This window comes from Octopus bimaculoides, chromosome 29, assembly GCF_046866305.1.
Source record: "Octopus bimaculoides isolate indiv1 chromosome 29, ASM4686630v1, whole genome shotgun sequence".
Classification (NCBI taxonomy): Eukaryota; Metazoa; Mollusca; class Cephalopoda; order Octopoda; family Octopodidae; genus Octopus; species Octopus bimaculoides.
The window spans coordinates 16,418,851-16,434,124 of record NC_142956.1 but is presented as its reverse complement, the minus strand read 5'-3'; the positions used below and the strand labels follow the sequence as shown (position 1 = coordinate 16,434,124).

The window sequence follows — 15,274 nt, the reverse complement described above, 5'->3', positions numbered from 1 at the left end:
TAATGCCTGGCATTGGTGGTAATGATTGGGTGCCAGAGTAAGCCCTCAAGGTACAAGAAGGTGAACCTAAGAGAGCATACAAACAGTCAATCAGAGTTAATTTCATAAGTGTGTGAGGGCAGAGTGACAGATGCTGGAGAAGGGGGTAAGATGAATGTAGTGAGTGGTGGACATGGGTGGAGGTGCAGTTGATGGAAAATACCAGTACAGACATGGAGGGGGATTACTCAGCTCATTCATTGATGAAGAGCACAGCTATGCACATGAATTGATGTGAATTGCAAGACTTCTTGAACACTGATACTTTGAATGCATGTTGCAGCCCTAGGGTGCCATTGTCTCCGGGCCCTGTCCAGTCAACACTTTTTTTGTATATATATACATATATATATATATACATACATATATACATATATATAAATATATATACACATACAAATGTGCTGTGCGTGAGAAGACCTGGCAAGCCAAGTGAGATCGTTGCCAGGGCCCCTGGACTGGCTCTTGTGTGGGTGGAACATAAGATGTACCATCCTGAGCGTGACCGTTGCCAGTACCGCCTGACTGGCCTGGTAGGGTTTTCGAGCGAGATCGTTGCCAGTGCCCCTGGACTGGCTCTTGTGCGGGTGGCACATAAAAGACACCATTTCGAGCATGGCCGTTTTCGTGCGGGTGACACATAAAAGCACCCACTACACTCTCTGAGTGGTTGGCATTAGGAAGGGCATCCAGCTGTAGAAACTCTGCAGAAGCTCTTTCAAAGTTAGATCTTCTGACTTCACTGCACTTGTAATGTTCCAGCCATTTTGTGAAAGCTGCATTGAAGTCCTCCAAGGTGAAGATGCTGAAGCCCTTGTCACAGCCCCCTTCATCTTCTAAATGTCTTCAAAACAACTGCTCTTGAGGGTTCTCCTTTTGCTTGGAGAATGACCAAAAGTCAGAGAGAGAAAGGCCTGAACTGTAAGATGGATGAGGGCCAGTTTTGGTACCCATCTCTGTCAAGTAGCTGGTTGCCAGGATGCTCGTGACTGAGCAACCTGGGGATAGTACAAATTCTGCTTGTGTTCAGATCTTCATGAATAACTCCATGTATAATTGTGATACCAACTCCAAACTGTTTGCTTATTGTCTTTATAGACACACAACAGTCTTCATCCAGAAAATTGCAAATTTCCTCAAACAGCTCTAATATTCTGACATCCCTCTTCTGCCCACACATTTCATCATCTCTCACCTCCCCTTTATCCTCCTTAAATCTCTTGTGCCAGCAAAAAAATTCACCCTTAAGCAGTCTGGAGCATTTCACGAGTTTCTGTAGCATTTTTGTCCAGTTTAACACCAAACTATTTTGCATAGAGAGCTTCCAAATTGTCTCCACATCCCATCTGCATTCTGCAAACTAGTCAGCTGTGACAAGTAATGTTTAGTAATGTGTGTTTAAAGTGCTGTTACAACTGTCTCCTTCAGTCTGGATTAACAGTTGGCAGGTCAACTAATCAGGTCTGTAGTAACGATATACTAAAAGTACAATAACCAAGGATGGTTATAACTGCTGCTTCTAAAAATAAAAGTCTCAAAACTTCTGGAATGCACCTCATAGCAGGCTGTGACAGTGTTTAGTACAGTGTATGCAAAGTGTTGTTACAGTCATCTCCTTCAAAGTTGGCAGGTCAGATTATTTAGATGTATAGTAATAATATGCTAAAATTGCAATAACCTAGGACAGTTATTATAACTGCACATGCATTTTAGGAAGTTAATTGTTATGGCTGATCATGGAATAACCATTGGTTTTTGCACTTGTAAAGCACTTAACTGTATAGGTGAGTCATCAGACACAGTCACTCTATGACTAGCCATAGCAATTAATTTCCTAAAAAAATATATATTACTGGTCTAATGTTTTAGAGTGTGCTTTTTGGGGATATGAAAGCTACTGACTGATATATATATATATATATATATATATATATATATATATATATATATATAATTATGTGTATTTCTTCTATCTTAATGAATAAAAATTCTTCTGATAGAATAAATGGGTTAGGAATAAAGTATGCAATTATAACATGCGTTTTCTCCATTCCTTAAATTATATTTTAGAATTATACACGTAAAAAATTAATGTTACCTGTATGGTTATTTTTATGTGCTAGACCTCATAAACAGGAGTTACACCACAGTCATTTTGTGATCTTTGCTACCCTGGTATCTATTAACCAATTTATATTGTTAGAGTTAATTATTAACTAAGAGAAAATAAATACATATCATATAATATAATGTGTATGTATATATATATATATATATATATATATATATATATATATATATATATACTTATAAGATAAGGATATAATCATAAAAATGATTATATCAGTGGTCTAGCACATAAAAATAACCATACAGGTAACATTAATTTTTTACGTGTATAATTCTAAAATATAATTATAGTTAAGGGCTACTGGAAATGACTATCTCCAATGCTAGAAGTAGATGTCAAATACCTACAATCCACTCTAAAATTTGTTCTCTGTATTCAACCACAGGTATGAACGCGAGGGAATGAGCAAGAAAATACAAAAAATATTGGATAATTCTATATCTCGAGATTTCACGCTCTGCAAACATTGCTTTACAATCTTCAGTAGTATATACCATTAATATATAAACGAGAAATATACATACCCACTGATAAATTGACCCATAGATACCAATGTACACATACATTTCTCACGTATACATTTCATCTTCCAGCCCATCTCGACCGTGTGGATAATGTCAGAAGTCATTATCCAATATTTTTTTGTATTTTCTTGTTCATTCCCTCACGTTCATACCTGTGGTTGAACATAGAGAATTTTTAGAGTGGATTGTAGATATCTACTTTTAGCATTGGTATGGTCATTACCAGTAGCCCTTAATTATAACTATATATATATATATATATATATATAAATAATGTATTGTTCCATGATGGTATAAGATAAACAAAAAAAGTACTTCATCTGGTGAGAGGTAAATATCTAATAGACACAATACATGTTTTTGTGTTAACTAATAGTTTCTTGTGCTGAGAACATGCCAAATAATGTGCAACATTTCGTCAAATCACATAGCATAACAAATTATTTAGCATGTTCTCAGCGCACAAGAAACTATTAGTAGCACATAAAAACATATATTGTATCTATTAAATTATATATATATATATATATATATATATATCAATTCTGGCACACACCTACATCTACATATGTATGTGTAAGTGTATATATGCACACACATCTCTCTCTCTCTCTCATGCATGCCTCTGTCTCTCTCTCACATACATGTTTCTGTCTCACACACACACACACCAACACAACAGCAACACTGTTATAGATAAATGCTATTACTGAAACCAATATGTCACCATCTCTGCTATCATTACTGGCACTACCTCCACACTACACACCCTCACAACCACCACCACACCACTACTACTACAATCCTTATCACTCAACCTGACTAGAACAAATGTTACTGATGGTCGGTGGGGGTTGGTCGTTTGCAGGGGTCGTCGATACGGAACATCAGTAAATGACAGACTTACAAAAGAGACAAGGTAAGGAACATACCCGACCTCTACTTTCTTCTGACCCTTGTTAACAATCCTTGCTGGAGAGTTTTATTGAGGACCTTTCATACTGACCCTTTCTGAACACATTTATTAAGAAACCTTATTAACAATATTGCTGAAGACCTATAGAAAGGACCTTCATTAAGAGCACTTAAGGATTTTGTTGAATAATATTAGTTAAAAAACCCTTTTAAATGACTTTTAAGGACACTCAATAAAGAACTTTTTCTCTTATTTAGGGTTTATTTGAAGAAACCCTTTTTAAGGACTCTTATTAAGGATCTTGCTGTGGATCTTTGAGTCAAAAGACCCTTATGTTGCCGACCATTAAGGATCTGATTGTAGATCCTTATGAAGGATTTTGTTGAGAACCTTTGCTTCAAGACTCTTGTTGAAGACCCTTATAAAGGACATCTGTTAAGGACCCTTATAAAGGACATCTGTTAAGGACCCTTATAAAGGACATCTGTTAAGGATCCTTGTTAAAGACCTTTATTGAGGATCTTTGTTACTGAACCTTTTTCAACAACTCTTTTTGAAGACCTTTGCTAACCCTTATTGAAAACCCTTTGGGTAATGTTATGTATAACCCTTAAGAACCATTATTGAGGACCCTAATTAGTTTGTAATGTTACAGTAGTAGTTGTTGTTGTTTACTCCAGGTGAGCCCTAATCCAGTTCACAATGTTCCATTTCAATCCACCCACGACCATCCCTTCTTTTAAAGCATGTATTTAGATACATTATCAATGGTGTCCTCTCTAGTATCGGTAATTAAGGAGACTTGTTGCTGACTCTTGTTAAAGGCTCTTGTTAACAAACATTCCTACCCCTACATCAAGCTCTATAATCTGAATTTTAACTCAATTACTGCTTAATTTTTAAGGATTGGTGCTACTATTACTACTACTGCTTTTGCTGCTAATGTCATTACTATGCCTGCTATTACTGCTACACTACAACTATCTTTCCTATTGTTGATGCTGCTGCTACTACTACTACTACTACTGCTGCTGCTGCTGGTGTTGCTGGTGTTGCTACTACTGTTGCTTTTTGAGATGTTGGCTGTTTTAGGACACATGTACACACATACATAGACAGAAACACACACAGGTGTGGCTGTGTGGTAAGAAGCTTACTTTTCAACCACATGGTTCCAGGTTCAGTCCCACTGTATGGTACCTTGAGCAAATGTTTTCTATTATAGCCTTGGGCAAACCAAAGCCTTGTGAGTGGATTTGGTACACAGAAACTGAAAGAAGCCCTTCCTATACGTATATAGGTGCAGGTGTGACTGTGATAAGAAGCTTGCTTCCCTACCACATAATTCCAGGTTCAGTCCCACTGCATGGAACCTTGGGCAAGTGTCTTCTATTATAGCCTCAGGTCGATCAAAGCCTTGTCAGTGGATTTGGTAGATGGAAACTGAAAGAAGCCTCTCTGTGTGTGTGTCTCACCACTGCTTGACAACCAGTATTGGCATGTTTACATCCCTGTAACTTAGTGGTTCGGGAAAAGAGACCGATAGAATAAGTATCAGGCTTCACAAAAAATGAGTGTTGGGGTTGATTCATTCAACTAAAAGAAGTCTTGAAGGTGGTGCCCCAGCATGACCACAGTCTAGTAAATGAGACAAGTAAAAGAATAAAAGTTAGACTAACACACATACATGCACAGATCAAAAAGACTTTCTGCTGTGACCATCTTATTAAACATGCCTGTGTATGTGTATATATATATATATATATATATATATATATGTGTGTGTGTGTGTACACCTTCTTCTTGACTTACCTATGCAACTTATGGCCGTTTGTACTTGCAACGACAAAAAATTTTTAAATAGATTTTCAGACATTGGGTCGCTGCACATACAGTAACTATGGCAGCATCTGGCAACGCAGGCCTCCCTCAGACCCAGGCATCCACTGCCTGCTACTATCTCTCACTCGCTTTCAAGCACCAGTTGTTTTTGAATGAAAATAGTGTTGGAAAATATAAATCTGACATATGACCAGATTGACTTACAACCAGTCAGTTAGAACGGAACTTAACCATAAGTTGAGAAGAAGGTGTATATTTATATGTGTGTTTGTGTGTACATGTATATATGCATGTATAGATATATATGTGTGGGTGTGTGAGAGACATGTATATATACATCTATGTGCATGTATATGTGTGTGTATGTTTGTGTCCATGTATATTTGTGCATGTTTGTGTGCATCTGTGTGTGCATGTATATATGTGGGGGGAATGTATATATACATCCATGTACATGTGTGTGCATGTATATATGTATGTGTGCATTTGTGGGGTGGCATGTATATATACAACCATGTGCATATGTGTGTGCACATGTGTGCATGTATATGTGTGTGTGTTTGTGTCCATGTATATTTGTGCATGTTTGTGTGCATGTGTATATGTATGTGTGCATCTGTGTGTGCATGTATATATGTGGGGGGAATGTATATATACATCCCATGTACATGTATGTGTGTGCATGTATATATGTATGTGTGCATCTGTGGGGGGCATGTATATATACAACCATGTGCTTATGTGTGTGCACATGTGTGCATGTATATGTGTGTGTATGTTTGTATCCATGTATATTTGTGCATGTATGTGTGCATCTGTGTGTGCATGTATATATGTGGGGGGGGGAATGTATATATACATGCATGTGCATGCATGCATGCATGCGTGTGTGTGTGCAAGACAGCTTTCGAATGAAAGTAACCAAAGATGGGAAAAGAAAAGGAGGAAGACTGAAAAATACATGGTGCAGAGCATTCATGACCAACATGAGTGTGGCAAATATCATATGGATGTAGATAAAACTGCAGCCACCAGAAACCGATGGCATCCTCTTGCTATTCAATGTGTCTGTGAGCACAGGGGAGCTGATACTAATCCATGCTAGCATGGAAAAATAGATGTAAAGCAAATGCATATGTACACACATTGTTGCAGGCATGGCGTATTGCAAAAAGCTTGCTTCCCAGCCTCATGGTTTTGGGTTCAGTCCCACTGCATTGTACCTTGGGCAGGTGTCTTCTGTAACCTGGAGCTGATTCAAGCCTTGAGTGAATTTGGTAGACAGAAACTGAAAGAAGCTTGTCGTGTGTGTGTGTGTGTGTGTGTGTTTATGTCTGTGTTTGTCCCCCACCACTGCTTAACAATCGGTGTTGGTGTGCTTAAGTTCCTGTGACTTAACGGTTTGGCAAAAGAGACCGATAGAACAAGTACCAGCCTTTAAGAAAATGTAAGTACAGTGACTGAATCATTCAACTAAGAATTCTTCAAGCCAGCGCCCCAGCATGGCTGCAGACTAATGACTAAAATGTGTGTTAAATATTTGAACAAGAGAAAAAAACGGAAAACAGGACGTGTGTAAGTTGTTCAAATTTCACACCTATATAGCTCAGCTGAAAGAACATAGGCTTCATACACAGAGAGCAAGACTCAGGTGCAGTGTCTGCAGAAATCCAGCTAGAATTTGAAATGCAATGTGTGTGTGTGTGTGTGTGTGTGTGTGTGTGGTGGGGGGCTATTTCATCTCTTAAGAGTTAGATTAGTGAACCACCTAAACTCATATGAGCCAGGAGGAAGTCAAGCAATTTGCGAAATTGTTCTGCTGCCACATCTGCCACAGTACATTTGTAGTGAGTGCAGGTTAAATTGCAGGTCAGCTGTTGACCTGACCAAGCATGGTACAATACACAAGGTCACAACTCAATGAGAAAGTGAGTTTGTGTGTGAACATTTTTGCAGAATTGAAGCTGGACTAAAGAGCCACCTGTGTGTACAGGTTCAATGAAGGAGCAATCAATATATATACATATCATCATCATCATCATCATCATCATCGTTTAAAGTCCGCTTTCCATGCTAGCATGGGTTGGACGATTTGACTGAGGACTGGTGAAACCGGATGGCAACACCAGGCTCCAATCTAATTTGGCAGAGTTTCTACAGCTGGGTGCCCTTCCTAACGCCAACCACTCAGAGAGTGTAGTGGGTGCTTTTACGTGTCACCCGCACGAGGGCCAGTCAGGCGGTACTGGCAATGGCCACGCTCAAAATGGTGTATTTTATGTGCCACCTGCACAAGAGCCAGTCCAGGGGCACTGGCAACGATCTCGCTCGAGGTCATCCCATAAGTTCTGTCCGATTTTACCTTTTTTTAAAATTTAAAGAATTTTAATAGTATTTTAGAATGTCTAATGGAATATTTTAATATATATTTTTGTTATATATTTATTATTATTTCTTTTGAAAAAAACATTTTTTTTTACCCTTTCTTATCTTGAAAATTTGCCATGCAATGAAAGCCGGTTTGAAATCCTTTTAATCTTTATTACACCCATTTATATTAAAATACGCTTTCATTTAAGCATTCTGACTTATTAATACAGTTCTATATTTAAGAGATGAGGAATTATTTACATTATTTACATTTGACAGATATTTGTCCTCATCTTGTTTGTTGTTAACACAACGTTTCGGCTGATATACCCTCCAGCCTTCATCAGGTGTCTTGGGGAAATTTCGAACCTGGGTTCTCATTCCTAACGATGTTACTATTATTATATTATTATTATTATTATTACTATTATTAATCATATCGCTGCCGTGAATCGAACTCGGAATCTTGGGGTTAGTAGCCATGGGCATATGGCGTAGTGGTTAAGAGCACGGGCTACTAACCCCAAGATTCCGAGTTCGATTCACGGCAGCGACCTGATTAATAATAGTAATAATAATAATATAATAATAGTAACATCGTTAGGAATGAGAACCCAGGTTCGAAATTTCCCCAAGACACCTGACGAAGGCTGGAGGGTATATCAGCCGAAACGTTGTGTTAACAACAAACAATATGAGGACGAATATCCATCAAATGTAAATAATGTAAATTCTAACTTATTATTATGTTTTCCTTTCCTATCATTTTTCCACATGCGGTTAACTCAACCCCACCATTTACTAACTTATATATATATATATATATATATATATATATATATATATATATATATATATACATACATACACAAGTGAGTGGACAAATGAAAGAAGGTCACTCAACCAATTTATTGGGAGTTACACATGAATCAAAACAGTTTGATTCAAATTCATTGGTACTCTTGAGTTTCAATCGTGATGCTAGTCATCAGCCATTTTGAATTTGAATACCAAATGGCGGACAACTAGCATCATGCTTAAAACTCAAGAGTACCAACGAATTTGAATCAAACTGTTTTGATACACACACACACACACACACATATATATATATACATACATACATACAGAGAAAGAGAGAGAGGACTGTATGTGGTTTGTTGATGAAAGATGTTTTAGCTGTGACCATTTCCATGTTTTCCCATGTGATTGTTCTTCCTTTTCTTCTCTTTTAGAAGGAGATATTGCTAATATTTCAAGCATGTCAAGCAGCCACGTGGAAGCTGTCCTGTTAGATCATTGTCTTTCATTGACACTACTGTTGTTGTTGTTGCTGTTGTTGTTAATGTCATTGATGATGATGATGATGATAATGTTGTTTTTCTTTCAGTCATGATGACAGTAGCATCCACAAGAGCCGCAGCAACATGAGTGTGACAGATGGGGCACCGAGTCCCGGCAAGGATCAGTACTTGCCGCCCAGATATGAGGACCAACCCTACAGCCAAAACTACGACCCCAACTACGATGATTATTACCAGCCAAATTATGAGAACAACCCTGACACTGCAGAGAACATCAAAGGGGACCAATACTATGGTGACGGTGCCGAGGATTATTACCCTGAGGGCACTGAAGGTTACTATGGTGATGGTTACTATGGCGATGGTTACTATGGCGACGGTTACGATGGTGAAGACTCCAATAACTATGGTAATTACAACTATGATGATGGTGCCTATGAGGAATACCAGCGCAAACGGCAGAGTGGTCTCTCGAATGCTGGGGCCAATGATGTCCCCCTTAAATTCTCAAGCGGTCATCCGAAAGATGATGACAAAGGGGATGACTCTGGAGGGACAGGACATAATGTAATGACCACTTTTGTTTAAACATCAGGGGAGGAGAGTATGAATGTGCCTTGAGAGGGTGAGTAATCGGTGTGGCAGATAACACCCTCATCTCTTACTCCACACTCCCCAGCCCAACTGTCCCTTAATGTCCCTTTGCCCTCATCTGCTATTTTCTAATTACCCCTTCCTTTTCCCACCACCATCCAAGTCTCTCTTCTTTTACCTCTGTCTCTGTGCACAAACACACATACATAAACACAATCATCTGCACACATGTTTATGACCTTGTGGTTAGAGTATTGAACTCACAATCTAGCAATCATGGTTTCAATTCCTAGACCAGGTGGTACATTGCTTTTTGAGCAAAAACACTTCATCTCATGTTACTCTGTGATCACTTCAACACCTGACCTTTGCTACACAGTGCAATGTCAGAGAGGAGAGAATCGGTGGTGGAAAATATGTGCCTTGAGAGGGTGAGTGGGCAGCCTGGCAGATAGCACCCTCATCTTTTATTCCACACTCTCCAGCCCAAATTTCCCTTAACATCCCCTTGCTTTCATCTGATCTTTTCTAGATACCCCTCCCTTTCTCACCACCATCCAAGTCTCACTTTATTTTTTATCTTTATCTCTGTGCACAAACATTCACACACACACATACATGCATACATACATACATAAACACAATCATATGTATATGCACACACACACATGTAATATATAGTTCAGAAATGAGATCCAGAGATTCTCCATACAGAAGACAGTAGTGCTCAAAAGATTCTAACTTAGACTCCATTGTCTTTACAAGGGGTCATTCCACAAGGTAAAGAAAGGCCTATAAGAGGGATCAAATTGAGTGGATATAAAGGCAATTATGTTGGTAAACAAATTCGACTCATCAGATATATTAAATACATCAAAAACAAAATATGTATATATGTTTACATGCCAAATGAGAGAAATCTAAAAGTGGAAACCTTCAGATGAACTTTTATGTATAAATATATAAATTTTATACTGAGTGCAAAAGACAGATAAACGATGTGTCGAATTTGTTTATCCACATAATTGTCACTCTCTCTTTCTTCCCCCCCTCTCTCTCACTGGCACCTCTCCCACCCCCACATTCTCTGCTTCCATCCATCCCTCTATCCCTTCACACACACACACACACACACTATATTACCCTATGTCCATGCTTGCTTCTCACTCTCCCCACCACACACAAACTACCACCACTGCCACCGTCTTATGGATAACTGCCCTCTTCTCCACCTCTTCCATTCCCTCTCCCCCCCCCCATCTTTGTAAATGTGTAAATATGTTAATTTGTCATTTTTGTTTTATACATTCCAGCCTACACAGACATATACATATATATATATATACATATACTATGCACATGTACAATACATATATGTATATACTGCATTATATATAGATGTATATGTGTGTGAATATATATATATGTGTGTTTCTGCACACATGTATATACATATATACATTGTATATGTATATATATTAAATGTTGGACTGCTTTATATATCTCAATATTATAAAATTACTATCACTACTCCACCCCATTTAAATGAAACTAAACTGTTATATACACACATATGTATAGTGTGTATACACATACATATATATTTACACCTATGTTTTCTAATGTTTTTATATGATTTTTATATACACATATTTTAACATACTATGGTGTAAAGTGCAGAAGGGTATAAAGTCAGACATTATTATTATCATTTTTATTATTATCATTATTATTATGTGGTCAACTTTGCCTTCCCTCTTTTTGGAGCTGACTTACACTTTCCCCCAAAATTACTGACTTTGTGCCAACGTTTGAAACTATTATTATTATTTAATACGCTGCGCAATATCCAATATCATGATGCTGTGGATTGAAGATATTGTGTCTACCAGGAGTTTGTACTGTCTGTCAAATCACAACAAGGACCTCGGACAGTACTTTACACAAAATGCATGCATTTCCAAGTAAGGCCAATTTTTGCAATACACCCAGATTGTACGGCATTTCTAAATTCTTATTTGGGTATGTGCTGTGCTTTGTTGTCGTTCTCTTATTTTCCCTGTAGATTATTACTATTATTATTGTTATGCCTTGTATTCACATATTCATGATTTTAGCAGTAACGGGTTTGTCCTCTCTGCTTGTATTTTGTATACCAGATGAAAAGTAAATATTTTTTAAATAGTTCTGTGTTGGTGTTTTTTTCTTTTTTTGTATTCTGTAAACAAAAAATTATTTTTGTGCATGTATTATCATCAGCACAACCACCGTCATCATCGTCATCGTCATCGTTAACATCACCTTCATAATTATCACATAATCTATCATAATCAGCATCATCATCATTACCATTATTGTATTATTTTATCTTTTACTTGCATCAAGCATTAGACTGTGGGCATGTTAGGGCACTGCCTTGAGGAATTTTTTGTTGAATCAATTGACCCTTTCTACTTGTTTTTTTTTTTTTTCTTTTAAGCCTGGTACTTATTCCATTAGCCCCTTAAATCATTAAAATATATGTTCAGTAATTAAGGTTTAATCAAAGATTAAATAATTTAATGAGTAACAATATTATTATAGGTTGTGTGTGAGTAAAAGATGGGATGGTCACAATTGGAACGTCTGACTGGATCTCGACTGACCTGGGGTTAAACAACAACTATAGCCACTAATACTAATTACTACACTATACATTAAGATAATGTAATCCTAGGTACACTATGCCTGAATAAAAGATGGGATGGTCACAGACTGAACATATTCGATCATTGGTCTGTCAGGATCAGGACTGACCTGGGGTTAAACAACAATAATTAATTAAAGAATATAATTAATTAAAGAATACAATTAATTAATGAAATGAATCTTTCTGTTTCATCACTGTGTACTTTAAATTAATTAAAATATTTCCGTTAATTATAATTACACCAATCTTCACCATTTGGCCTCAGTTCAGTGACCTGGCAACATTTCTAGCATCCTGGACAAAATGCTTGGCTGCAGCCATGCTGGAGCACCACATTCAAAGGTTGAACCATTCAAGTCGAACCTGGCAGTGTTTTATTTTTAAAGTTCAGTTCTTATTCTATCAGTTTTCTTCTGCCAAACCACTAAGTGATGGGGCCATAAACACACCAACACCGGCTGTGAAGTGGTGGCGGAGGACAAACACAGATACAAGGCAGATGCCACCAGTGCTGTAGCCACTGATGAGGGATGCAATGACCATGGTGAATACAGTCAACGCTGCATCACAAACGACAAAGACAGGAGAACAGACAAGAAGACTGTAAACACAAACAGGCTTCAAGCCCAAACACGTCACAGAGAAAAAGAAAAAGAAACAGATCTGTAAATTCTACCTAAATGGTACCTGCTGGCACTGGGAAAAGGGACAAAACTGCAAATTTGCCCATCCCAAACACCACCAGCTAAACAAGGTAGATAACCACTTACAACAAAATAAGCGGGAGCGCAGAAAAGGGAGACCAGAAAGCTTAAATCTACGTACACATAATCCACCGAATACCAACAGGACTCACAAAGAGAGAAGTCCGTATATTCCTTCTGCTCCCAAAAAAAGGCTATATGCAGAGGCTGTACGAACTGCAGTAGCTGAGCAGCAAGCTTTTTTAAGCTTGGCCCAGAAAATGGTACAACAGTTAACGTGGATGCAGAGGGTACAGAGTCAACGCCACACGAACCATTGTCCAAGACCACCACAGATGATGGATCAGGGATGGCCACCGCTAACACCAGGAACCCCTGCACAGATATCACACCCGTATTCCTACTGAATATCCGGGGCCTATTACGAACAGGCGGCAAAGACAAGTTCCTATACTTGAAAGACCTAGTAACATGCAATCAAGCAATATGCATGGTGCTTACTGAAACGCATCTAACACCTAATATAGCAGATGCGGAGATAAATATACCAGAGTATGCCGTACTCCGAACAGACAGAAGGGATAGAAGTCATGGGGGAGTTGCAATGTACATCCGAGAAGATGTCACACCCCTACTACTACTATCACACTCAAACTCTGTATGTGATACTTTAATAGTACACATAAAACAAATTGATGTAGTTGTATGCTCAACATACCGTCCACCAAATACCGCAAAGCAGGAAGGTAAATTTGAGGACAGCCTCAGACGCATAGAAGAGGTCCTGACAAATCTGGACCAACACATCAATATACTTTTCCTAGGCGACTTTAACCTCCCAAATGTTAAATGGCCTGAAGGTCACATCCTCTCTGGAATGTCACTGCATGAACAAAGCCAGGCAAAATCATTGCTAGAACTATCCAACATGCTGTTCATGGAACAAGTGATACTCCAACCAACCAGGGGAAGCAATATTTTGGATCTCTGCTTCACAAACAATGTGAGCCTAATCCATAATGTGAAAATAACGCCCACATCTCTCTCAGATCATAACATTATAGAATTAACTATGTATGGTCCTAGACAACCCACTGACACCCACCCCACCAGGAGGACTCGAGCAATATCCAACCTGAATTTCCACAGGGCGGACTGGAAGTCAATTCGCAGAGAGATTCGAAATCAAAACTGGCATGACAGCCTTTCTATACAAGACAATGACCTCAAACTAAGTCATTTTATGTCAACCATACAAGACATATGCACCAAATACGTGCCATATAGAAAGACCAGCAAACATGCCAATAGAATTCCTAGAGACAGGAAAATCCTTATGAGACACAGAACAAAGGTCTCAAACCAGTTAAATAGAGAACTGGAGGATAGGAAAAGGGCTAAATTAAAACTAACACTGTTAGAAATAGAAAACAAAATTAAACTCTCCCATGAAAAGGATAGAGCAGAGAAGGAGAAGTGAGCAGTAGAAAGCATAAAAACAAACCCCAAGGCTTTCTATAGATTTGCAAAGGAGACTGCTACGGTGCAGTATAAGATAGGACCCCTATTCCTGCCTAATGGCTCACTGACTGCAGATCCCACATGGATAAGTGAAGTGCTCAGTACACAATTCAAGAGTGTCTTCACCTCTCCTCTGAGTCACATGCAGATAAAGAACCCAGCTGATTTCTTTGACAATAGCACTCAGCAGAAGGGGACTGCATCCATTACCTACATCGACATTGAAGAGGAAGATGTGATAGCTGCCATAAATGAAATGAGCTCAAATTCGGCAACTGGCCCCGATGGTTTCCCAGCTGTCCTCTTAAAGTCTTGTAAACAAGAATTAGCAGGACCACTCCGGATACTCTTCCAGAGTTTCCTTGCAAATGGTAAACTTCCCAAAAAGCTGAAGGAAGGCACCATATGTCCTATCCATAAAGGTGGAAGCAGAGCAGAGGCTGGGAACTACAGGCCCATCTCTCTGACTTCACATATTAGCAAAGTCATGGAACGAATTGTCAGAAGGAGATTGATTGCGTTCCTAGAAGAAAATGACTTGCTGAATGAGACCCAGCATGGTTTCCATCCAGGTAGAAGCTGCCTCACGCAGCTCTTGCAGCATTATGACTGGGTCCTGAAGCAGCTACTTGACCATTCA

General features: G+C 38.5%; 1 protein-coding gene across 7 annotated transcripts in view; it reads left to right on the top strand.

Annotated features, from left to right (window-relative positions):
• LOC106873413 (neuroglian) overlaps window positions 1-11,904 on the top strand; it is a 67,459-nt gene extending 55,555 nt beyond the window's left edge. For 3 of the 7 annotated variants that reach the window (XM_089344861.1, XM_089344862.1, XM_089344863.1), the window contains exons 23-24: window positions 3,563-3,613; window positions 9,213-11,904. In XM_089344861.1, coding sequence (XP_089200987.1) covers window positions 3,563-3,613; window positions 9,213-9,714 — 553 coding nt within the window. In that variant the 3' untranslated portion in view covers window positions 9,715-11,904. The remainder of the gene's footprint in view (window positions 1-3,562; window positions 3,614-9,212) is intronic. The other 4 variants (XM_089344864.1, XM_089344865.1, XM_089344866.1 and 1 more) reach the window with 2 other exon arrangements.
• Window positions 11,905-15,274: the final 3,370 nt, after the last annotated feature.